The sequence below is a fragment of the Anser brachyrhynchus genome (assembly GCF_964034855.1).
Source record: "Anser brachyrhynchus genome assembly, chromosome: 10".
Lineage (NCBI taxonomy): Eukaryota > Metazoa > Chordata > Aves > Anseriformes > Anatidae > Anser > Anser brachyrhynchus.
The window spans coordinates 835,043-860,212 of record NC_137705.1 but is presented as its reverse complement, the minus strand read 5'-3'; the positions used below and the strand labels follow the sequence as shown (position 1 = coordinate 860,212).

The following is a 25,170-nucleotide window of genomic DNA, read 5'->3' as shown; positions in this document are numbered from 1 at the left end:
GGGGCAATGGTCACTGTTTCTGCAGAGAGAAACCTGTCACAAGGCTTTCCAACAAACGTTCCCAAAAGGAAAGGTTTGAATTTCAGTGAGGCTGGGCTGCAGCTCCATCAGGTGCCTGCAGACACCCAGCTATAGCACCAGAGATGTACGGAAAAGCTAAAGGAACCATACCCCAAAGACTCGGAGGTAAACCCAGCATTTCACAGCACCCATGCTGGAGAAGGTCTGTCAAGCAGGGAACAAGAAGCAACCCCATAGGAAAGCCGTATTATTCAACTAAGCTCCAACAGTGGAGTCTCACGTCCTAAAGCCTGGCAGGTTGGGAAGGTTTGGGCACAGAGGACCAAGCCACGTGCCTGAGCCCTGGTTCTCTGCTAAGCTCCAGACTGAAACAGTGACCACAGGATGAGCTGAGTGACACCTCCTCCTCTGCCAGAGCTACGGCTCAAAGCCCGGGGCAGAGCTGCTCCCAACAGGAAAGGAACCTGGAGAGAAACAAAGGTTCAGCTGGGCACAAGAGGCTCCACGACCGCGGTGCAGCTCTTTGGGACAGGAGCTGCGTGCTGACAGCAGACTGCTCCCAGGCCTCTGTGCTGGGGGCAGCTGTGCCCAGAGCATCCACGTGCACCCAGATGCAGCAGCACAGACTTTGGCACGAGCCCGAAGCCCTTCCCTCCCTCCCAGAGCCAGCCAGACGTACCGCTGTGCCCTCAGCTTGCCTGGAGCCTGGGCAGGCCAGTGCAGGAAAACCTTCAAGTTCTTTCAACACATCTCATCTACATCCATCCCCTAGGGATCAAATATTGCTAAAACTTACATTGCTTTACTGCCTATACTCAGCCATTGAACTTCTGGCTGCCACTAATTAGCAACAAACCAACGTTACTGTTAGCCCATTGCAGACTTTGGGCACCAGAAGCTTTTACGTGGTGACCCACTCCCGATCTTCAAGTACTCAGAGATTTATTTATAACCCCCGTGGTGAGACAGAGTATTCTCCCATTGCTACCTGAGACAGCTTCCTAGCTGCACACTAAAGCCGGGCTCACATGTTCCTCCTCCCACGCCCGAGCCACCAGAGCCGCGTGCCTGCGTGCAGGCAGCCGAGGAGCGGCCCGGCCCCAGCCAAAACCAGCGCGTGACTCACGCCGCCGGGCACCCGGGGGACAGGGCAGGACGCGGGGCTCGGGGCAGGAGCTGCGCCCCACCGCCGGCCCCAGCCCACCCTCGGCGGTGCAGAACCCCCGGGTGCGCAGGGCAAAGCCCCTCCACCCGCAGCAGCTGCGCCTCCTAAATTCGGCGCTGGGTCCCGGCCAAGCCAGCATTGCTCTGCCGGGAGATGGCTGCTACTCAGCTCATCGCCTCCGCTCCTGGAGCCCCCGCACACCGGCAGCGTGTTCCTTCAGCCCAGAGAAAGGGGAAAGCAGCTTGTTTTGTGAAAATACCTCTCACCATCCGTCCTGAAGTTCTGCTTCGGTAAAAGCTCAGCCACAGCAGCAGAGGTGCCACAAAATCTCTTCAGGGAGGAATTCAGCTGTGACAGAGCAGTTCTGGCCTAAAAGCCAGTGCCCAAGAGCCTGCTGTGCTCAGGACGCTGGAGCTGCCCCTACACAAGGTTACACCAGGCTGCCTGCGCCCAGCACCCCGCTGAGCCGTTCTCCGCACTAAGGGGAGAGCTGGGAGGCAGCACACATCTGCCTGCGCCCCACGGACTGTGGGAGCTGGACACACGCTGCCCACCCACTGCCCGTGTGAAGAAAGGGAGAAGCACCCACACACATGGACAGCACGGCCAGCTTTGGGTGCCGCCCTGCGGGTGAAGCCCCAGGCAATTGGCAACGCACCTTTGGGTGCTCGCATCTGGTCCTCCCCCAGCAGAGAGCACTCGGTAGGTGCCAGCCCCGAGTGCTCCCCTCCAGCAAAGCAATGCGAGTGTCACTGCCCGCAGGGGGTCATGCTGCCAGCCTTTGCTCGAGGAAGCACTTTGACTCAAAGACAACACCCTAAGCAATTCCCAGTGGGAGCTACCACACACACGATACTGCCATTTGACACGTGAAACAGAAGGTAAAGAAACTGGGCTCAAGAAAACAACTCAGAGACTTGCATCCCACAAACATTAACAGCTGTTTTTCAACACAGAAGCAGCTGACATCCAGACCAAGCTCTGATGAACCTTCACATACCTGAGGCCTTTTGCTCCCACGTGTGCATTATTTCTCCCGTGCAAGGAGAAAATCCCACCCACATGTCTGGGCTGGGGCACCCACCCCCAGGGCCACACTTGCAGCATCGAGGGCCACCACAGGAGCAGCTGGGGGGCACCAGCCCCCAGCACGTGTGACACCCCCCCCCAGTGACACTGCCAGGGGCTCTCCCCAGCAAAGCCCCTTTAAGGGCTGCTCAGGGCGGTGCGGCATTAATTTTAGCCTGGAGCGCAGCCAGGGGCGCGCGGGGGCTGCAGGGCAGCTGCTGCAGCGCCTCCGCACCCTGCCCTCCCCCAGGCCCTCCCCCTGCAGAGCCCCAATTTCGCTTCTTTTTACCCGACGGGTGCCAGTCTGGCAGCGGCGGAGCTATGGCAGAGGAGCAGAGCGAGCTGGAGGAGAGGATCATCATCAAGGACCAACACACCAAGGAGATCGACCTGGTGAACAGAGACCCGAAGCGGATAAATGAAGACGTTGTGAAGGTATGGCTTTAAGCGCTATTTTTGAGAAGCATCTTTCTTATTGCAATAAGTATATGGGTATCTTCATTCCGCATCTGGCCTGACTTCAGCCATGGCTTTAAGTCACTGGTGCACGTGCCTCAAGAGGAGGCAGCACCTCGGGTGGCAGCGAGGTCACCTGCTGCAGGACCCCCACCCTGCGCTGCCAGGGACATTCAGATGCTGGCTGGACACCCCCGTGCGGTGCACAGCTCCAATTAATGCAATACCCCTGATTCTTTGTATGTGCTGTGCAACTCCATGGGCTGCGGCTTGAAAATTATGGAGGCACCCTAATTCGTAACAGCAAGTGGAAGGCCAAAAATAAAACAGGCTCAGCCTATACCACTGATTTAAAGGGAACCTTGGAAAAAAGCTACTTATGATCAAGAGTTGACAGCCTGAGTACCAGAGCACTTAGACATGTATTGTCCTCTTTGGAAGACTGTTTCTCCCGGGTGGCAGCACGAGGGTGCAGCAAGCCTCCTCGTCTGTTTTTGATCAAAAGGAGTAGCACATCTCTGAAAAGGGAAGCATTTGCATTAATGCTGACCACCGAAACTTGACTGCTCTGTCAGTCGTGTAATAAGATTTGTTAGAATTATGCCAAAGATAAATTTGGCCCAAAGGAGGACGGGCGGAGAGGGAAGGGTTTTATTAAAACTATTTGAGAGATCAAAGTGAATGACATGGGGAGTGACAAGACACCGAGCCCGCTCACAAAGGCTTTGAGCAAGTTGTGACCTTGATTGCGCTGCTGAAATGCAAGCCTGCATTTGTGCATTAAAATGCTTTCTATTACAGCTAAAACTGTGGGCACAGCCAAATCAAAGTCCCCCGGATGAGCTGGGGCAGTATCAGCCATAGATGGGCACCTTCCGGCAGGGCGAGACATGCCCGCGACAGCTGCCGGAGGCTCGGTCCCCGAGGCCCTGCACAGCATGTCCCCACATCTGTGCCTCCCCTGGCACTGCCTCTGCTCACACGGGGCCGGGGGCAGGCCCGGCAGCAGAGCTGGGCCATGGGACCGCGGCTTTGGGAAAGGGCACCCCGGGAACAGAGCCTGGAGAAGGGGGGCCCAGGGCAGGGCCTTGTCACAGCGAGCCAGGAGTGAGGGCACCAGGCCGGGGTCAGCTGCCCCTGCCATCAGCCATGCTGCCCGTGCCACAGGGATGGGCTCCAGCGTGGCTTGTTACCAAGTGCCGAGCAATGTCCCACCAAGACCTACCTGCTCACTGCTCGCAATGCCACCAGCTGTCCCGGGCAGGACGTGTCAGGGCACAGCAGGCCCTCCCTAACCCCCTCACGCCATTCCCCCATCCCACCCCTTCCCCTGCCTTTTCCTGCCACAGCTCCAAAATCCCCAAGAGGATTTTGAAGCTCACCAGCTTACGTGTACACAATACTTTTTCAGCTTTGGAAGCTTTCAAAGTGTTCACTCCAGCTACCTCGCATTCTTCCAACCTTAAAAATAGCACCAAAGATAAGGCTGGGCAGGGAGAGGCAGAACCGCCAGGCCCTTACCCCCGGGCACTGCCACTCGCCTGCCTCCCTCTGCAGTAGCTCAGAAGGGCAAAGGCAAAGCCCCTGCAGCGAGCAGCAGCAAACTGGAAAATGCCCTGCCCTTAAAGGATTAAGGGCCTTTAAATGCCCTTAAAGCTTTGCAGGTACAGAGGCAGGCCAGGGCAGAAAAGCAGACTCAGAATCACAGAATCATCTAGGTAGGAAGAGACCTCCAAGATCCCCTAGTCCAACCTCTGACCTAACACTAACAAGCCCTCCACTAAACCATATCATTAAGCTCTACATCTAAACATCTTTTAAAGACCTCCAGGGATGGTGACTCAACCACTTCCCTGGGCAGCCTATCCCAATGCCTAACTTGCAGGCAGCAAGGTTGGCCCTGCCATAGAGCCGTACCTGCACACTGAGGTGCACCAGCAGGAGCTGGAGACCCCAGCACGGCTACAGCAGGGGCACCAGCCAAGGAGGCTTGGCAGAGCTCTTAAAGCCTCTCCCTGGACACAGCCATGGAGCACACAGGCAGCACCCGTAGGTGCTACCCTCCGAAGGCACTGGGGCAGAGCCCATGCTCAGCTCACAGTTCAGCCTCTCTGCCCCATCTCTCCTCAGAGCCTCTCCTGATACACTGGAAGAAAAGAAGCAGAGGAGAAGAGACTCCTCCTTTATAGCCTGCTGCTCCCTTCATCAATTGATCCCCTGATTAGCTAATCAGGCAGTCGGGCAGCTGAGATCTGTCATTCATTGCCAGCCCAGCTGGGCAGTGGGGCTGGGATGCTGCTCACCAGCACCCACCAGCCTGGCTGTTAATTCCTAATTCATGTCAATATTTGCCCAGCATCTCTTGCCAATCCCAGGAAATTAAAGATGATACAGAATGATTTTACAATCAAAGCGCTTCCAAAACCAGAAGGGATATCGCAGTTTGACAGACAGGTATAAACAGACACATTAGCCTTACCAATGAAGGGTCATGCTTTTTTCAAGACAAATAGCTTGGCTCATGCATTCCCTAAAAATGAGTTACACCGCAACGAGATCTCTGTGCATAGTTCAGAGGCTTTTAAGAATATTTGTAATGCAGAGACACTCCCAACGCATGCATATAACACCATATCCCTGTAAGGGCACGGCCAAGCTGATGTCTCCCCCTCTTCAGGCAGAATGCAAACAAGTTGAATTGAGTACCTTGCCTCTGAATATATAAATAAGTAAACCATAAATCAAGAGGACTGTTGGGGTTTTATTAGCACAAACCACCTTCCTGCCGAGCAGGCAGCCCATGCCTGAATGCTAAAAAAGGGTAGGAACGGGCTCTGGCTTCCTCCAGAGTAAACACATCCACACACATCACCGGTTCGGAGCACTCGTGGCCGGCCCCAGCACCTGTGAGCATGGTGCGCAGCGTGAGTGCCGCCGGCCCTGCCGCATCTCCTTTGGACTTGGGCACGGCTTCCTGGCACACCGGGGTCTGCCTCTGCTCCGGGGGCTGGGACCCCGCTCCCCCTCTGAGCTCTCCCCCCACATGGCAGCAGCTCCCTGGCCTCCTGCTGCAGTCCGCGCTCACTCCCTGCCTCTTCTCTGCTCCCAGGTGGATTTTGAAGACGTGATAGCTGAGCCAGTGGGAACGTACAGCTTTGACGGTGTCTGGAAAACCAGCTACACCACCTTCACCGTCAGCAAGTACTGGTGCTACCGGCTGCTTTCTGCCATCCTGGGAATCCCCCTGGCCGTGGTCTGGGGCTTCCTCTTTGCCCTCATCTCCTTCTGCCACATCTGGGCAGTGGTGCCCTGCATCAAGAGCTACCTGATCGAGATCCAGTGCGTCAGCCGCATCTACTCCCTCTGCATCCACACCTTCTGCGACCCACTCTTCGAGGCGCTCTCCAAGATCTGCAGCAACATCAGAGTTGCTCTGCGGAAGGAAACCTAGATCTCGACAGCTGCCCCAACCATCGTGCTGCACCGGTTTCCCAAGCAACTCGCGGCGTGCCCACCTCGGTCACGCTGCCACCTCACCTGGGGGACCTGCGCAGCACGCAGGAGCCTGTGGCACAGCTGGCTCTCGGGACTCTCTCCCAAGAAGGAGGCACACCGAGCTGCCCCTCGATCCATCCTAAAGGCAGCAGTGCTGGCAGAACCTGGCATCATGCCCTGCTCCTGCAGGAAGGACCGCAGCATCCCCCAGACCACAACATCCCCCAGACCTCAGCATTTTCTGGACCTCAGCATCCCCCAGACCTCAGCATCTCCTGGACTGCCACATCTCCTGGACCATGGCCTTGGGCCACCACCTGCAGCTGCAGAGCAGGGAGGGAGCAACAGAGCCGCCAGCATGCTGCCAGCTGCCCCACACAGCCCTGCCTGCTCCGTCTCCTCCCTCTAGCATAACCCGAAAAAAAATAGTCGCATATGAATTATTTGCTGCAAATAATTGTTGTTGTGAAAGCTTCTGTATTAAATCAGGCTGCACAAAAGCCTTATGGATAGAATAGTGAAAAACAAAACAAAACAAAACAAAACAAAACTCTTTTTCCCTGTGTGTTCCCATTTCAGCAGAGCTTCAAGAAGCAGATCGATTAGTGTATGAAATGCTGTGTCTGCCTTCTGAGAGGACGTGAAGGGCTTGGGCTGCCGACAACTGCACAGCCACTCGTGGCAGTTTGATGCTCACTGCTGAATTACAGAGCAGCGCTGTGCCTGTGGGCAGGACGCCCCTGGGAGCACCAAACACGGGGCAGCTGTGTGGGTGCTCCCCGCAGACAGGCAGCGCCTACGGAGGGGGCAGCGGGCTCACCACGGGGAGCAGAGGGAGCAGACGGATCCCACAGCCCCCCCAAGGAGGGGACCCCGCCATGCCCAGCACCGGGGCTGGATGCTCGTGGAAGGCAAGGGTCACCGCAGCCCATGGAAGGGCGTTTGCCACACACCGTGCCGCAGGGCTGCCAGCGCTCCTGGTGGGCATGTGGGGGGCACGGGGCCCCTGGGCACCCCCAGCACTGCCCCCGTGTCCGGCCGGGGCCCAGCCTCCTGGGGGCAACGCGGCGCTCCTGAAAAGGGGGAGAGGGGAAGGGTGCAGCTCGGAGCCGTTTCCTCCCCTGGGCTGTCAGTCAGTTTGTTTGGCCCGTCTTCCGCAGAGCTGTGTTTTAACCGTGAGGCGCTTTGTTGGCTCTGTCTTTAAGTGCTTTGCTGAATCAGGGCCCAGGAGGTCTCATTGTTCAGTTATTATTCTCAATTGTATTCATGTGCTTTTTTTCCTTGGCTGCCAACAAATACTTGAAGCCAAAGTCTCTGCTAGTGCTATGCCAAGGACAAGGAAGAGCCAGATTTTCTATTGGTGCTCCTCCAGTGACTTGGGACTGTGGACCTTCGTTATCCCACAGCAACGTAGCACTGATGCTCCAGCAACACCAGGCCTTGAGACGGAGAGAGTTACACGCAAGAAAAAAGATATCTAGATGTTTGTAGGGAAAAAAAATATTTCCAATAACACTTTACCACAAGCATTTTTTAAAGCTTTTTGAAGGAATAAAAGTAATTAAAAACAATGTTGGAATTACAGTCTTTTTAATTTTGTTGTTGCTGTCCTAGTAGTTCACATCCTGAACCAACCCCCCTCCAAAACTCCAGTCTCCCCACCGCAGTGGTCTCCAGGCTCCCTGCACAGGGAGCGCACACCTCTGCCGTCAGCACCTCTGTTTCCCTCTGACCCTCTTGAAGCGTGTGTCGGCCCCGCGGCCGGTGCCCCTTTCTGTGACAAGCCCCTAGCTCCTCGCCCCGACCTGACGGCAGCGCCCTGCTTCCCCCGAGCCCCCTCCTCGCCCCGGCACAGCTCACTATCGCCGTCACGTCGCGCTTACCCTGGCGGAGCGAGGGCGGCCCCGGGGTGAACCGTGCCCTGCTGTGGGCAGGCAGAGCCGAGGCACCCTCCGGGGACACCCCAGGGTGTGGGGGCACAGAACGAGAGAAGAGCGAGTCTGAACAAGCCCCTGTGCGTTCAAAAGAGCCCGAGCACATCAGGGTCCCCTTCTTGTTCCGTGCGGGAGGTAGTGACTCTCAAGGGGAAAGAGGATGACCATAGGAGGAAAAGCTCTGTATGTTTTCATAACGATTTAAACCAGTCTGTGAAGTATGCTGGGACTGAATGTGCTGCATTGTAGTCACTTGATGCTACGAGAAAAAAATCAAAGGAATGCCAGAATATGAAAGGTGAAAATGTACCTGTTGATGACAGTGAAAAAATAAAACTAATACATAGATAAATGCATTTTTCACACTCATTCCCAACACGTGAGGCCAAATCAGGTTACCTCGGAGTGCACACAGGCCTCACTTCTGCACGCCATCCCTGCGGGTGCCCACAGGAGAAGCAACCCGAGCGAGGGTGGGAGCATCCGTCCTCATTGCCGGACCCCCAGGCCCACCGCCACAGGAGGGCTCCCAGCCACCCCAAACTGTTCCACCCTGCAGGGGCTGGACCACGGCTAACTTCATGCAATGTATAAAGTGGTGTACACATCTTAAGTGCTTGGTGCAGTGCTCTATAAACAAAAGCATCCTTACGCTGAGCGTACTCAGGTCTTGTGTTTAAAGCGTAGCATCCCAAGTTTTTAGTATTTTTAAAAATAGTAAAGTTTTTAGTTTAGTAAAGTTTTTAGTATTGCAATGCTTCTGCACTTCCCCTCCCTCTTTCCATCACGACACAGTCCGAAAATTTTATTTACAGGTATTTCTTTGCAATAAAAATCCATGCCATAAGCATGACCTCGTGCACTACAAAGCAAGATTGCATTGGTGTAAAAGACTAACTGCTATCTACAGTAAACCCAAAGCAAAAGCTCGGCCTCGGGGGACTCAGCGGGAGTTTTTCAATCCCATGGAGCCCAGATGCAATCCCAAATGCCAGCCTTTTAGAAGCTTTGAGCGCGTTCAGCAAATGTATTATTGCACACATCCCCTGATCCTACAGTCGTGTCTGCTTCCCTCGCTCCCACTGCCCGGCGTGCACAGCCCCACTGGCGGCGCTCCTGGGCACAGCTGTGGGCACAGGGACACCCGGCCCTGGCCCGAGGGTCCACATCGCACGCCATGGCACCCCATGGCACCCCATGGCACCCCATGGCACCCCATCCCATCCCACCCCACCCCACCCCACCCCATCCCAGCCCACGGCACCCCGCAGCCCCGCGCTCCCCGCTCTGTCCCGGCCGTGCCGCCTGCCCAGCGCAGGGGAGCGGGGAGGGGGCTCCCTTCAGTCGGGGTGAGCCCAGCTCTGGCGATCGCTCGGGACAAAACCTGCCCCTCGTGTGTTTGGAAAGCCACCCGCTTCAGCGGTGAATGGGCTCGGAACCGGGTTCGTGCTGCTCAGCGCCACGCACCACCGAAATTCCGAGCACAGAAGTCTTCCGCTCGCTCCTGCCCCAGTTAAATAACAAACGCTGTCCATGCTCACCCTCGCGCAGACCTATATACACCTATTTACACGGAAACCCCCTCTCTGGTCCCAGTCACAGCTTTTTTACAGGGGCGTGCTGAAGGCGCTCAGCACGGCGGAGAAGCAGGGCCGGGCCGACGGTGCCTCACGTCGCGGCGGGCTGCGCGAAGCTCCTCTGGCTCGTGCTCTTGCAGCTGAGGACGAAGGAGGAGGAGTTGCTCTTCTTGCTGACGCTCAGGTCGCACGCTGGCCGCGACTTCAGGTAGCGCGTGGAGCAGCAGAGGAAGCGCCGCATCAGGTCGTGGAAGAGGTGCCCCGTGTACAGCATGTAGATCCACGGGTTGCAGCAGCTGTTGAGGCTGGCCAGGAGCATGGCGATGATGAAGGGAGAGGCTGCAAGGCAGAAAGCGGCATCAGGGTGCTGTGGGGCAGGGTGAGCCCCCGGGAGGGCACCGGGCACAGCATAGCAGTGCCTGCCCCGCTCCGGGACACACGGCCCTGCTGCAGAAACACCACAGCAACTGCACTGGTAAAGACGAGGTGAGATACAAAAACAGCAGGCAGCAAGTCCAGTTTTAATGAATTCCTGTTCAGGGTTTTCCCAGAGGAGCTGTGTCTGCCCTGCTCGGCTCCCGTGCTGCTGGTTCTGGGATGTTAACCCAGCGACACCTCGCAAAGAGGCAGAGCTGCTCCTCCAGCTGCAGTCAGCGCTTGCAGTGCCCACCTGGGGGGCACGGCAGAGAACAGGGCCCAGAATAAAGAGCCGGTGGCTCGAAAAGGCCGTGGGGTCTCTGCCACCCTCCCCAACATCCCCAGGGTGCCCCTGATGGGGCTGCCAGGGGCACCACTCCCAGGTGTCCCCACCGCCAAAACGCAGCTGCAGGGACGGTGCCCGCCAGCCCGGCCACATCCACGCCTCTGCACAGCACTGTCCCAGCCCCTGAAAGCAGAGACATTTTTCTCGCCTCCCTCCCCAAACTAATTTCCACGTACGAAGCTCTGCCATGGGAAATGATGGCCATTTCCATTTCAGTAATGAAATCTGTGAGCCTGGCAACGGCTCCTGGCTGCAAACACGGCTGTCGGGACAGCGGCGGTGGTGCGGCACGGTGCCAGGCACAGCATCCCCGCGGCTGTCCCCACCGGCACGGCACGAAGCACCCAAGTTTCCCACCCATGGCCGAGAGCTCAGACCGGCACCGACTTGTCCGAGCAGGGCTGCTGGCCCCGGAGCCTGGCGGCCACGCTGGCCCCAGGTGCTGAGCGCCATGGGGGCGGTGTGCCCTGCGCCGGCCCCGCGCCCCAGCCCGTCCTCTGCTCTCCTCGTGTGCAGTGCAGGTGTTACGGGGGTCTGGCTGTGCTCGCTGCCTTTCTGCCTCCGCAAAAATCCGCTCGCACCTCTGAAACTAGAAGAGAAGCACAAATAGCGAGTGCTGGTTTCCAAATGCACCTTTAACCCACTCACGCATAATTCCTGCTCAAGTGATGGCTGGTCCAATTGCTTTTAATTTCAAGTATATGCTAAAAGGAAGCCATGGGGAATTGCTTCAAAATCCCAGGTGCGAGACCTGAGACACATCACAGCAAGTCACTTAAAAATAAAAAAAAAAAAAAAAAAGCAATCATCCATCTGTTGCTGACTCAGCTCTCCTGTCTCCGAGGCACATAAATTGAGCTTCACGGGGCCCACTGTGCGTGGCGAGCATCACGGGAGCTGCCCCAGGAGTGCCTCAAGAGCCGCTCTCCCCTGCCAAGATGGGGATGTCTGATTTTGGGGCGCCATGCTGGCACCCCCAGCCCCTCGGAGCAGGCCCCGGCCCCTCGCACTGCTCACACCGCAGCAGCAGGTATAAACAGCCTCCCTTGCCAGGCATACTCTTTACGACATCCTATGTGGAGAAATCTAAAAATTTTCTTAGCAAGGCAGAGGTGGCAGAGCCCTGCTGCTGCCTGGCAGCGCGGTGAGCTCGCTGCCCCTCGCCGTGTCCAGCGCAGCGCCCACGCCGCCTGTAGCTCCCGCAGCATGAGAAGCAGCTGAATTCTCCTCCTGCTGCTGGCACACCTCTGCGCCAGCGTCCCGTCATTCTGCCCAGCCAGGGCAGCCTAAGCTTTGGTGAAAACAGAAAAACCAAAAATCTGGGACTCAGGGCAACCCTCAGAAATGCAGAGGCAAAACCTGCTGCTTCTGCAGAGAGCGTGGGCTCTGCAGCCCCTCTCGTGCCCCGGGGCAGCCCGCAGGAGGACGGAGGGCCTGGGGGAGGGCACCCTGGGGTGCCGCGGGCTGCAGCCCTCGTCGCCCAGCAAAGCAAAGCAACAGAAAGGGTGGCACTGCCCATTCGACAGTGCAGGCAGGGGCAAGTCTGACAACCAAGCAGGCATTGCCGCGACCCGTGAGCGGCGCTGGCTACGAACCCGACTGCCCCGCGCAGCCCCACCGGGGGAACCGGCAGCGGCAGAGCTTTCGCTTTCTGATGAGACTGCAGGCTGGAAATACAGCCAGAGGGAGAGACACAGCTTCATACAGCTTCTGAAAACTGGAAGTTTTGACTAGCCTAAATCAGGTGGAAAACCAAGAGATAGCTGCCTGGAGGCAGCTAACCCCCCTAGGAGGGTTTAAAAAGCCGTGTTCGTGTCTCCACCTGGAATGGAAGGGACAGAGAGAGGCGAGAAAGGCAGAGCTGGAGCCAGGCAGGAGGGCTCCTCTGGCTGCTGGGAGGACAGATGTGCACAGGCTGCCGGAGACACCAGGCTTCACACTGGCAATGTGTAACTGATGCCGTGTAATGAATGTGTAACTGACACCGGTTAACGAGTGTATAACTGACACCGGTTAACGACAAGACACGAGGACGTGGTGCGACCCAGCCGCGTGCCGGCTGCGGAGCCCCTGCTGTGGCAGGACTGTAGGCAGACAGCGGGGAGCCGCGGCTCCACCTCAGCCTTCGGCATCGCCAGGCTCCGTGCTTCGATGAGTTAGGGGCACTTTGTCCAAGGAAGAGTTGTCCCCGACTGCGCTTTTTTGTCCTTTTTCCTAGCTCACAAAGCTGTGCGGAGTTTTTCTTGTAAGCTCACCCCTCAGGTGCAGGGACACCTCCGCGCAGAGGCAGCACAGACTCGCCCAGCTACAGCACGCAAACCCAAGGAGGGTAATATATTTTATTCTGCTTGCAACCTTAGTGACGACAGGAGCAGCCAGCACCAAGTATAAAAAATTGCAAATCAGTGACACCACATCCTTTAGGAAAAGCCTTCGCTCATAAATCAGGGGGTTTCTGGAGGAACCGTGCTCCAGCCAGAGATAAAATAACAGCGGCACAGTCCCTGGGTGGATGGAAGCAGGAGAAGAGGGTGAAAGAAGGGCAAAAGAGTTGCAAGCAAAGAAGTCAGCGAGGACAAAACGATACTGCAAAAGAAAAGAAGTTGGGCAATGAGACGAGCAGTTTGTGCTGTGGGACCTGCTGCATGGAGCAGGCGCGAGCAGCCGGTGTGGGTAACTCAGAGCCGGGGGGCTGAGCTCGCACAGCCACCTCGGGGAGCAGCAACACCTCCCCGGCCACCGCCAGCCACACAGCCCGACCCCGGAGCCACAGCTGCCCTGGATTTGTGCGGGCTGAGCTAGCCTTCGCCCAGGTACGGTCACCGCTGCCCCTCCCATTTCTCCTCCGTGTTCAGAACTTCTCTTTGTCCCCCTCCCAGCCCCCCGAGACCCGACCCAGCTGAGTTTCTGGCTGCCCCGCAGCCCCTGGCGGGTGTCCCCGCGGTTGCTGGGCTAAGCGGCCCTCGCACAGTCACGGGGGAGCAGGACGTACCTTCCTGCGGGGCGTTCGTGTCCCACACAGACCACATCTGCACGAAGAAAAAGGGCGTCCAGCAGACTATGAAAGCTAGCACTATGATGAAGGTCATTTTGACCGTCCGGATCTTGGCTTTGGAGATGAGCCTCGTGCTGCTGACCCTGGCAAACGCCGTCCCGCTGCGGGCGTTGGAGCTCAGACCCACGTTGGGCCCGTGAGCCGTCTTCAGCTTCACGTTCTGCCAGATTTTGAAGCTGATTAAGCCATAGCAGATGCTCAGCATCAACACAGGGATGATGTAGACCATGAGGGTTATCCAGGTGACATAGGCTTTGGGTCCCCAAGGCTGGATGAAGTCTGCCCAACAGTCATAAACTCCATTCCCCACATCCCTCAGAGAAAATATGTGGATCTGAGGGATGCTGACCAGCAGGCACAGCAGCCAGGTGAGGAGGACAGAGACCCGGTCCGCCCTCCTGTGCAGGGACCTCAGCGGCTGACAGATGGCCAAGCACCGGTCCAGGGACATCAGCAAGAGCATGTAGGTGGAGGCGAACATCCCCACTACCTGCAAGTACTTGATCAGCCGGCAAAGGAAATCCGGCCCGTAAAACCTGAAGGTGATGTCCCAGATGAGCTGGGGCAGGACCTGGAAGACGGCCACGACCAGGTCAGCGATGCTCAAGTGCTTCATGAAGAAGTACATGCGGGAGTGCTTCTGCCGGGTGGTGTGGATGGCCAGCAGCACGCACAGGTTGCCGGTCAGGGCGAGGAAGAGGATGAGGCAGAGGACCGTCACCTCCACCTTGGCCATGTCCTCGTTCCTCTTCAGCGGGTCCGCGGTGCCGTTCCTGCCCGCCGTCTGGTTCTCCGCCGGGAGGCTGCCGTTCCCCAGCGAGCCGTTGGCCGCCCACAGGCTGCTGCCGGCCAGGTACAACTTCTCCATGGCCGGCCCCGTCCCGCGCCGAGCCCGGCGTGCGGAGCCCTGCGAGCCGCTCCCGGCCGGAGGCAGGCGCGGCCCCGGCACGGCTCCGCTCCCCGGCGCTCGCCCCCGCGCCGCGCTCCCGCCCGGCCCCCCCCGGCCGCGGGGGCAGGAGGGGCTCCGGGCACCCCCCGCCCCGCCCGGCTCTCGCCGTGCCCGCAGCCCCCTGCCCCCGGCAGCGCGGGGCGTTCCGGGGGGGGCGGGGACGGGGACGGGGAGCGGGGAGCAGCCGCGCCCCCGTCCCGCTGCCGGCCCCGCCGAGGGCTGTGCTCCCCCGGCAGGGAGAGGGGGACCCCGGCCGCGGCGGGCGGGGCGGGGGTGGGAGGGGTGGGAGGGAGGGATGGGGAGGGATGGGGAGGGATGGAGAGGGGTGGAGAGGGGTGGGGTGGGATGGGGATGGGGTGGGATGGGGTGGGATGGGGTGGGATGGGATGGGATGGGATGGGGTGGGATGGGATGGGATGGGATGGGATGGGGTGGGATGGGATGGGATGGGATGGGATGGGATGGGATGGGATGGGATGGGATGGGATGGGATGGGATGGGATGGGATGGGATGGGGAGGGGGCCCGGCCCCCTCAGCATCCTCATCCCCATCCCCATCCCCATCCCCGTCCCCATCCCCATCCCATCCCCATCCCATCCCATCCCGTCCCCGTCCCCATCCCTACCCCACCCCACCGCCGCAGCGGCGGGCACGGAGCGGAGCCGGATCCGGACCCCGCCGCCTGCGCCGGGAGCGGCGGCCGCGAGGGGGAGCGGCAGCGCCGGGCCCGGCCGTGCCCCCCCTGCGGGCTGCGGGGCGCCCCCGGCCGCCGGTGCCGGGAACGGAGCCGGGCGCGGGCGGCGGGGCTGTCCCCGAGCCCCCCGCGGCTCTTCTCGCCCCGGTGCCGGGCGCCGGCGAGGAGGCCGGAGGCTCGGCAGAAATGCCCTTGGGAGCCCCCCCGCCGCAGGGGCTCTCTGCGCTCCTCTCGCCGCCTCTCCGGCGCTCCGGGCCCCCGCTGGAGGCTCGCACTCGCGCGCCTCGGCAGCCAGAGCAGCGCCAACCGGCAAAGGCTTTTTTCTTTCGGAGGGATTGTTTTAGAGTAATACTGAACCATTTCTATAACAGAAAAAAACCGCGGGTGTATTTGGTATCATTGCCATCCGCGCCGCTCTCTCAGCCTGCACGTCTCAGAGAGGAGAGGAGGCTTTCCCTGGACTCACTTCCCCACGAGGGCTGCAGGCAAGGATGGAGCACCCCAACGCCTCAGCAGCACCTTCCCGACCCCTGCAGCAGCCCCGGAGCCGTTCCCAGGCCTTCCCACCGAAAAGGTGGCTGCAGCACCACGCTGCCTGGCACGGCTGCTTCAGCCACCCGGCCCCAAGCAAAAGGAGCGCGCTGGTGCTCGTTCCACTGCGCTGCTTTTCCCTGATAACCACGTCTCAAACTCTACTTAGCCTAGCCTTAGGCCTTGAATAAACATCCCTGAAGTTATTTTTAAAGATTTTTGGGAACCTTTAGCTCTATGCAAGATGTAAAAATGTTAAATACTTTGGCAAGTTCTTCCCTCCAGGGTTCACGTTCTTCCTCCTTCAGGCAATAAAACGGCTGTGGGAATCGCTGAGGATAACAGCTCACCATGTGCAATGCTTTTTTTTTCATTGTTCTGCCCTTTTCGGGAGAGCTCTGTAGGAGGAAGTGACCTTGGGTGAAATCCTGGCTCCAGTCAAGGAGTCAAGGAGAGGTTTGCCACTGACTTCACTTCATCTTGCAGGGCACTCGGAGGTGGTGCCTCTGTGCCAGCTGCAGCCTGCTGGGAGTCTCAGCCTTGGGACCCGGCTGGCGCTGGCGTGCTGGCAACACGCACCTCAGGTGAGTGCCCCGGGACAGATTCGCCCCGGCTCCTCTTCGCAGCCGGCTGAGGCATCATTCGCAGGCACACAGCCCCTGATTGCTACATGGAGTTAGGGCTCTGAACCGAACCGCTCTGAATGCAGACCAGAGCCTGATGCCGGTTGCATTGCTCAGGAGTGTTCGCAGCCTCAAAGAGTGGTGTGTAGTTGTAGAATACCTTTTATTTCAACAGTGAATCCTAAATGCTAAACTGCAAAAGAGCTCTCCTAGGATTCGTTCTGTTTGTCCCCTTGCCAATGCCAAACTGTTCCCAGTGCTGCGTTTTTCTAACGCTGTGTCTGGTCTGATTTAGAAGTGCAGGAGCGGCTTGTTGAGCTGCTTAGGTGAAGGATCACACTCCTCGAGGATGGAGCTTTGGATTTAAAACGTGAAGGCATGGAAGGTTTTCATTAGTCTCACATGAAGCTTTTGGCTGCAGCCTAGGCTCTCTGCCCACGCCCCACTCGGAGGCACAGGGTCCTGCCCTGCCTCGCGGGTGGTGCTGAGCCAGGGGCAAGGAGCTCAGGGCCAGACCTGCGTCAGGAGCAGCAGAAGGGAGCATCCTGCTCCCCCGTGCAAGGAGGCTGCAATTCTGCCCCTCCCCATCACAAAGAGGGGATGAATTGTGCAAGCAGTGCAGGTGCTGCTGCCTGCCTCAGGGCGCGCAGCACACCCGGCCATGGCTGCCCCCTCCTGCCCCCGATGCACCCTCAGCTCCCCAGCAGCCGCTTCGCTCAGCGCTGTGGCTGGACAAGCTTCGCTCAGAGCTTTGTCTTCAAGCGGTCTGCCAGCTGCCGAGGAGCCAAAGTGCTCCCGCTCCCTGGCCGAGGAAACCAGGACTGACAGCATCTTCATCCATGAAAAAAAGTTTTTCTCCTCTCCTGGGCAGCTCAGAGACAGAAATCATTCACTGGGTTTTGGCATCTGCCTCGCCAGTTATACAACGTCTGACTCGCCCATGTATTTTCTCATCTATTACCCTGTTTTCTGGCTGTTACAGTTTGGCAGCTTACATGTTTGTTTTACTAAACTGAAAAGATTTACCAAAGGGCAGAAAGGAAATGAAACCTCTTCGGCTGAATTCAGTAGCCATAAAGCAGGTCCCTGCCCCGCTGCAGGCTGCCAGCTCCGGGTCGCTGCGGGGCTGCTGCTGGCACGGCATCGGGGCACCGTGGGGCACCGTGGGGCACCGTGGCACCCGGTGGCCCTGGGAAGGTGCAAACGCTGCCTGCCAGAATTCGGTTGGGTCTGGCCCGGCTGGGCAGGCTGCTGGCACAGGCTGTGCTTCCCGCGGCACGGCCGGGGCTCACCGGAGCACAGCCGTGCGCCGAGATGCTGCCCGAGACGCCGGAGCCTGGGCACGCTGCGGCTGGGCAGAGTCTGTCATGTTCACCATGCACGGCTCTTTTCCTGGCCATTAGCTTTTAACAGGGTCCCAGCGCTCACTGTGGGTGCGAGGGAGAAGGCAAGGCTTTCAGGGGAAATCGCTCCCTCACTAGGCCAACAAATGGGCTTTTCAGCAGCTACCCTGACACCAGCTCATGCTCATGGAGAAGCCCAGCCAGCTGCACCCCGCAGGGAAACTGCCCAATTTTGAGCCCTCCCTGCAAGTCCTGTGGAGGTGTTGGGTGCTTGTCCTGACCCTGGAATGCCTGTTCCTGTCCCTGTCCCTGTGCCTGTCCCTTCCAGCCCAGCTGGGGCTGTGCTTTCCACCTCTGGGGGCTCAGCAGCAACGGCTGCCAGGGTGCCCCTCAGCAGCAGCCACACCTGGGGCACGGGGAGCAAAAGGTGCGACAGGCAGAGAATCACAGGCTTTTTTTTTCCTTTTTCTTTTGAATTTTCCCTGCTTATCTTCTCTCTTTTTTTTTTTTTCAGTTCCCATTAAAGGAAAATTTGCAACCAGTTCTCAAAACCATTCATTCCAGTCCAAATAAACTCAGTCTGCAACTGCCAGCTGCCATAACTGTTGATTTTATTGTGCCTATAAACGCTAATTTGAGTCAATAAAGATGTCTGTACGAGGTATAAACCAGCACATGTAGGTAATTTGCCGACAGGATCTGTCGGCGCAGCCCAGGACAGCAGCACCAGTACGGAGCATGCACCCTGACGGGTACGGAGCAGGAGGTGCTCACTGCCCCTCGCGGCTCCCCAGCCCCTATCCAGGCAAAGCTCCCGGCAACTTCAGCCTCCCAGCAAGTAAAAAACAAACAAACACGATTCTGAGGCAAAGAATCTTGAGAGAATCAAAGGGTTTTCTGAGTCACCCCCAGCTCCTTCCAGATTAGAAATTTCTATGATGCCCCAGAGCTGGAAACATTTTTATTTTAAAAATACATGCTTTGGAATAAGCAAAAGCGCAAAAGCTACACAAAGCTAAATTTAATTTCAATTTGGTTTACTGCTGCATCTGAAATAGATGTTTTTCCAATAGCTATCTTGAATCCCAACTTTACAGTCCCCATGACACAAGAGGTCTGGCAAAACTTCAAGTCCAGGCCACTGGTTTGCAGATGGAGTTACTCATGAACTCATGTATGGATGCAGCCCATAGCAGGCAGTGCAAGCTAGAAAGTCGGGATATGTTATCTGGCTGCTTTTGCATGGGAAATTATCTTTATCCTACAATTTCTTCCCAGTCCTTGCCCTTGCCCCCTGCTCTCAGTCTGCAAGAAGCCCAACTTTGGTAAATTCCCTAAAAATACAGAGATGTGCAGTCCCACGCACACACCTCTCTGGAAGAGGCAGATCATGGTTTCAATAATAAATAATAAAAAAAAAAAGCTGCTGAATGTCACTGTCTTTAGATAAGGTTGGGAAATATTCTAAGGACAGAGAAAAGAAGAGCATTTTCCTGTCTTTCATAGATGTGTACATGAATAAATCTTCAAGTATGATTTAAAATTCCTATGCAGCTATCCACTTGGTACACCGATTTTTAGAGGAATACATACTGAGAATAAATATTGTAAAATGTACAAGAACTCCTAGGCTAACAAGTCTTTGGAGATGAAACATGGAAATACAAGTGATGCACAAAATTATTTGGTCTAGAACACTTTTTCAGAATCCGTTATGAGTTTAGTAATTAACAGCAACATTGCACAGCGCTACACATTTGAAGATGCAAGTGAAATGCTGACAGCTTGACATACTGTGTCATACCACCAGTGACATCATCTGACTGCCTAAAGCATGCTCTAGGACATGGTATTTCTTTTCATTAGTTGAAGAAAAAAAAAAGAATAGTCCCAGATTGATAATAGTAAATAAACTCATGGAAAAATACAGTTGAAGCCCACTCATTTCAAGCATTCCTGCTCCACTAACGCACAAACTGGCTGTTGTTAGGGCTCTGCATAAGAGCTGTTCTGATAGTTGTTATTTTGTTTTGGAAACTATATCATCAAAGCATTGCTTGGAGGGAAAAAAAAAAAAGCCAGAAAAACTGGCTTGCACACAGACAAAAGTTGCAGTCTCAAGCTTTAGAAAGCATTCTCAGTAGAAAAGGAGAATTTGCATGAGTTCATGCAGTGTATCAAGACCATTTCTTCTTTTCCCTTCCTTTTGTTTATCTAGGAACACTGAGTCTTAACCACTCACTCAGAGAACTCAGCGTTAAGATCCTTTTCCATCATGTCATTGTAAGGTTCATGGGAGCCAAACCATTTCCTTCAGAGAAAGCCTCCACTTTTTGAAGGCTGTCAGCCTTCGCCCCTGTGGCCTCCTGCTTACGGCAGAGCAGAAGCCCAAGTAATGCTCACTCAGCTTTGGTAGACGTCTTGAAAGAGAGCCTGAGTGTTGCTGGCATTACACCAATACTGCTGCCAATTAAACCAATAACCATTACTGTTAATAACACAGCACTGCAAGTAAGAATTGCCAGCAGAGCCCCTGAAGATGCACTCCTTGTTCTTCACTTGATGCCAGAAATGCAGCAGGGTGCCAGCTCCTGCCCTAGGGCCCAAACCCCCACCGAGATAAACATCAATGCTCCATCCAAATCAGCAAGCTTAAAGCTGTTCGAACTGGAGGAGGTTCTGGATCTCTGTGACCCTACGAGGCAGACTGACCTACGATCCAGAAAGGCCATTTCTTTTACTGTGTTTCTGTGTAACTTCACGCTACTTATTTCAGTTGCCCTGAACTGGCTGGAGCAACTGGTTTTCTTTTATTTTTCCAGTTTGCTATTTGCCATCTGAGCTGTTGTCACAGTGAGGATGTACACATAACATCACAAAATTTAGTTTTCATGTGTGCAGAATAAACGTGCTTCTAACAATAATTTCTGTACCAAATCGAATTCTCTCTTATCCCGAATTACCGAACAAAAAATGAAATCTGGAAAACATGGCCCAAAATTCAGAAACAATATAAAGCAGAGGAAAAGGACAACGCATGTCAGGTGCTGATGAACAGCAATCAAAAAAATAAAAATAAAAATAAAAATGAAAATGTAGCAGCAACAAGTTTTATGGGACCTACAAAACAAAGGCACAAAACATATTCCTGAGGATCACCTCCCTGCACTTTGGATACACACTAAATATTTCCCTACACATAGGTATGAATCACTGCTGTAACACCAAGTACCCGATGTGCAAGCATTGGCCCCGTACTGCAGGCTTGAGTTCCTGCACACGAGCAGCTACAGGAAAATGCTTTTGTCCATAAAAATGAGGTGCTCATGTATTTGCACATAACGTCGTGCCTTGTGGCAAAGCTAGAGGAGTCAGAACAAAAGTGAAATATATATATATATATGCATACTTAATATATATTTGTAAGTAAATTACGTAATTAATATACCTGCACACACACACACACACACATATAAAGGAAACTGAATAAACTTTGCTGCTCATCGCTACTTCAACAAAATCTCTGCTGATTGATATGAAAGAAACTGCAGTCCTTCTCAAGAAAATTCAGAATACATATGCAGACGTGGGCGTGCACATAAGCATCTAGAAATGTCCATACAGGTGTACCTGTGCGTGTTTATACACACCCATCACTCACTCACTGTTGCCTTCCCACCCCGTATCTGCCACGCAGCCCCGGCTCTAGGAAGGCAGCACTGGGGTCAGATAATTACACAGGGCAGCAGGCTCCGCTCTGAAAATGAAGCCCAGCTACATTTATACGAGCTTTTCTGCATCACCAATTATCCCCCATTTGCAGTAATGTGTTTACATTCTCCTCCCTGAAGTTAGTAAATTGCCCTCCTCTTTATTTAATTCCAGGTGGCTGATTTGGAGCCAATTCACCAGTTTGTTGGGATCTCTGTGAATTCTGGTCCTCTCCTGCCGCGTGCTGCTAACAGCTCCTCTGCTCGGCGAGCTGCGGGGCAGAGGCGTGTACCAGTGGGAAAACCACAGGATTATTGACTTTCTTTTGAGCAGAAAACGGCTGGCTTTGAGCTTGCCCGAAGGCCAATGGTGATGATTTACTTTAAATCCCTTTTCAGCTGGACAAGGCATTCGAATTCCAGAATATCTGTTCTTCTGTCAAGGAGGGCTTTGCTGTGCAATTCAGTTTGTTAATAAAGCTTATTATTGCGTGAAAGACAAAAGCGCTTTCCAAGGCAGATGCTGCCTACCTGTCTGTCCCCGCTGTCCTGCCTCCGGTAAGCTCGGCCAGGCTCCGTGCAGTGGGTTTCCAGAGAAAGCCCATCGCCTCCCGCCGCCACGCACAAAACAGTGCAGGGGAGCGCTCAGTCAGTGCTCGTGCTCGTCCTGACGTTTACACAACGAGACCTCCAAGGAGCTGCGGACGCTGACGGACAGCCCCTGGCACCAGCCCGAGGGCCGGCACCCCCAGCGCAGCATCCCTAGGGGGGGTCCGACTGCAGTGGTCCCTGTAACAGGTGAAGCTATGTAATCGCGATGTCCTCATTCTGTTTTGCACATGGGTTTTTCTTTTTGTAATTCCTCAAATTGGGTATTACCGCTATGGCCATAACTTTAAAAGTCAACACGATGGAGCACAAGAAGGCAGACTTTTTCCAAAAAACCCTAAGCAAAGGTCCTTGTATATGTACAGCAACTTTCAGCTATGCAAACTAAAAGGAAATGAAGTAAAATCTTTTTTTATACTGACTATTCCTTATGCATCTAGACATATCGGGCCTTTACATCAGGCCCGTTTCACCAGCAGCAGTGGTAGGGTTGTCCTCAGCTGAATCTGGCCCATTCCTCCCAAAAAGAACTAGCAGCCAAAGGTTTCTCAGTAGGCATGAATGAGCGAACACTAAGCAAACAAAAGTAGGAATTAATGAGCAATCAGAAAACCAAGCTGTGATTTGTCACCCATAATCAAGGCTAATTAATTGTCACTTAAGTGCAAACTGCAGCACAACACATTGCGGTTTCCTGCCAAAGGCTTTCCAGAGCACGAGCGGCAAGGCACGGCCAATAAACCACGAACCACAGGGAACCGGGAGCTTGAACGGCAACAGGAAAACCCGGGGGAGAGCCACATGAGAGCCCCCGGTGCGTCTGATGGAAACCTTTGAGTTCTTTTCATGGCACAGGTACGTTACTACCGCTGTCTGCATGACTTCACCGGCAGACCGCGATCACGGGTATCATCACAGAGCTGCCCCTGGGGATGGCGGGGCCACCAAGACCCAGTGGAAGCCCCAGTCGGATCCTCCCAAACTTCAGAAGGGCTCGGGCTAGCACGCCAGAAGACACCGCAGTGCTGCACGCCGTCCTTGCTGCCTTGCCTCGCTCACCTGCGCTCACCTGCAGCGTCACAGCCAGCGGCACGGTGCCAGTCCCTGCCCGGCCGAGCCCCACGGGCAGCACCGGGCTGCCAGCAGGCGCGGGGCCGCCGGCCACGAGGGCTGCGCGGGGCCTCCGGTGGGGACAGCAAACCAGTGCGCAGAGCGTCCCCAGGAGACGCTCGCTTTTCTGGGAAACGAGCAAAATATGTTCCCTTGTGCTCCGCATGACGAGGATTGTTAACCCAAGCAGGCGCTGGGTTTGGGTTGGAAGTTGCAATCACAGTAACACAACCGTCGGGCTATAAAAAGAGACGTGACTCAGATGTCAACCTAAAAACAAGGTTCCTTCTAACCACATGCAGATACAACTCGCTCGTTGAGCCCACAATGTGACCAGGATATTTTCAGACCCACCCGTGTGATGGAATGAGAGGGGGCTGGCGCATCAGCCTGCCCTGGACAGCAGAGCCCCATCTTGTAAGGGTCCTGTGCACCTTTGGGCCCCAACAGCCCCTAACACAGCACAGCTGAATTCCCTCCCTGCATGCTGGTCCTGGCGTGCCGATGTCTGTACCTGTCCACGAGGACCCATTAGGATCACAGTCAGTTTTAGGGGGGCCAGGACCCATGCACTCATTGCTGCCAACATCCTCAAAGCACCTCTGCCTCCGCTGCCCAGAAGAGATGTGTCCATGGCCCGTCTGCCCCAAAGCTGGTGAAGAGTCAAAAAAAGAGTTTTTTTGGCTGTCATTTTTAGTGGAAAAGGACGTACAAAGATGTTTAATTGAGATTTCATCAAGGTACTTCATATGCATGAAATTAACTGTCCAATACGTACAGCCAAAGGCAAGTAGCCTATAACAATAAGATGAACCAGGCACAAAAAGACCACGGGTGGTTAAATCCCAAATGCAGAGCCTCCAAACTGCTCAGCTACTGCCTTTTTCTCCAGTTCCCCTCTCTGCTTAGTGACGGTAAGTTTTTGCTCCAAAGCCTTCCTGCGCATGCAGCTTCACCTGCCCCATTACTCCATTTTCTAACTGTGAATCAAATACTCCAGACCAAGTGAGGCCAAAGCCAGAAATCAGGTGCCAGTTTTAAAAGGTTAAGCTAAATGTGATTAGAAACCTTTCTGAATTTCAGGGCAGATTGTATAATTAGGATTAATGTTGCATCCTGACCATGAAAGAGCTGCAGGTGCAGCACCGGGGGGCCCCCAGTGAAGCAGGCAGCAGCCAGCGGAGGCGAGTTTCATCTGCCAGAGACGCGCTGAATTCCAAGAGCTGTGCGGGAACGTCGCCTTTGCTGTCAGCATCTAAAATTTCCCTTTTAGCTCAACCCGCTTCCTACACAAGATATTGCTCTGAGCGCAAAGCCTCTGCTACATGACTAATGTGCTGCCCACCCTGCAAGAGGACACAGCCCGGAAGGGGAGAGCAGGAGCAAGGCAAGCACCTGCACCCACCCGCAGGGCAGAGCGCGCCGCGGGCTGCAGACCCGCTCCTCGCTGCAGCGAGGGAGCTTTTCCCCTTGGATAAGTGATTATGAGTGATTGCAGGACTTGGTGCATGACCCACTGGTGAAGAAAGCACAGTATTACTTACTACTAATTGCTGTCTTCTGGAGGGCGGCAGCTCATGTGCTGCCCCTCCAGCCCTCGGCCCGGGGGCTCAGAGGCACCGCAGCAGCCGGCAGCGCACCCCAAGCTGCCTGAAGCGGGGGCAGCAGGGCCAACCCAGAGCTTCACCTCGCTGATTTAGCACCTGGGGAAAAATCTGTCCATGGCCAGAGACTGCAGCCCCTCCAGACAAGACTCCAGGAACACTCTCACCAACCCTGTCAGAGAGGTTTTTAAACAGAAAAATGAAAACAAAAGTAATCTAAAGGAAGCAGCAGCAGCAGCATTTTCCAAAATGTAATGAGTTCAACCAAATGTTTGAGAAACATATTTGCTGCCTCAGGTTGTAATTATGAAAATGCAGCCAGAGAGAGTGATGTGCTAGAGAAACTGAGGGAAAGGAGCTGAAACACCCTACAGAGCCGCATGTAACCCCGGGGGGTCACGCTGCACCTTCCCTCCTCGGTCTGCCCGAGAGGCTGTGCTGCGGGGCAGGGAGCAGGAGAAG

General features: G+C 55.5%; 3 protein-coding genes and 1 long non-coding RNA gene across 7 annotated transcripts in view; 2 read left to right on the top strand and 2 right to left on the bottom strand.

Annotated features, from left to right (window-relative positions):
* SSUH2 (ssu-2 homolog) overlaps window positions 1-4,848 on the bottom strand; it is a 34,109-nt gene extending 29,261 nt beyond the window's left edge. For all 3 annotated transcript variants that reach the window (XM_080605453.1, XM_080605454.1, XM_080605455.1), the window contains exons 1-2: window positions 4,628-4,848; window positions 2,544-2,644 (exon numbers count right to left, since the gene is read on the bottom strand). The gene's annotated coding sequence lies outside the window, so the exon portion shown is untranslated. The remainder of the gene's footprint in view (window positions 1-2,543; window positions 2,645-4,627) is intronic.
* On the top strand, window positions 696-7,776 carry CAV3 (caveolin 3). 2 transcript variants are annotated; one of them, XM_080605457.1, is made up of 3 exons: window positions 696-2,689; window positions 5,820-6,173; window positions 6,587-7,776. In XM_080605457.1, exons 1-2 carry the CDS (start codon window positions 2,576-2,578, stop codon window positions 6,159-6,161), a joined length of 456 nt encoding a protein of 151 aa, XP_080461583.1. In that variant the 5' UTR covers window positions 696-2,575; the 3' UTR covers window positions 6,162-6,173; window positions 6,587-7,776. The 2 variants fall into 2 exon arrangements, with proteins under 2 accessions (XP_080461583.1, XP_080461582.1); XM_080605456.1 differs by having other exon boundaries at window positions 5,820-7,776.
* OXTR (oxytocin receptor) lies at window positions 6,100-14,714 on the bottom strand. Its single transcript, XM_080605449.1, has 3 exons — window positions 13,472-14,714; window positions 6,248-10,055; window positions 6,100-6,143 (listed from the first exon to the last, which is right to left on the bottom strand). The coding sequence occupies exons 1-2, from the start codon at window positions 14,400-14,402 to the stop codon at window positions 9,808-9,810; spliced, it is 1,179 nt and encodes a 392-aa protein (XP_080461575.1). The 5' UTR covers window positions 14,403-14,714; the 3' UTR covers window positions 6,100-6,143; window positions 6,248-9,807.
* Window positions 14,256-20,763, top strand: LOC308200193. Its single transcript, XR_013955316.1, has 3 exons — window positions 14,256-14,387; window positions 16,196-16,293; window positions 18,190-20,763. It is a non-coding gene; the product is annotated as an uncharacterized lncRNA (long non-coding RNA).
* The last annotated feature ends 4,407 nt before the right edge of the window (window positions 20,764-25,170 follow it).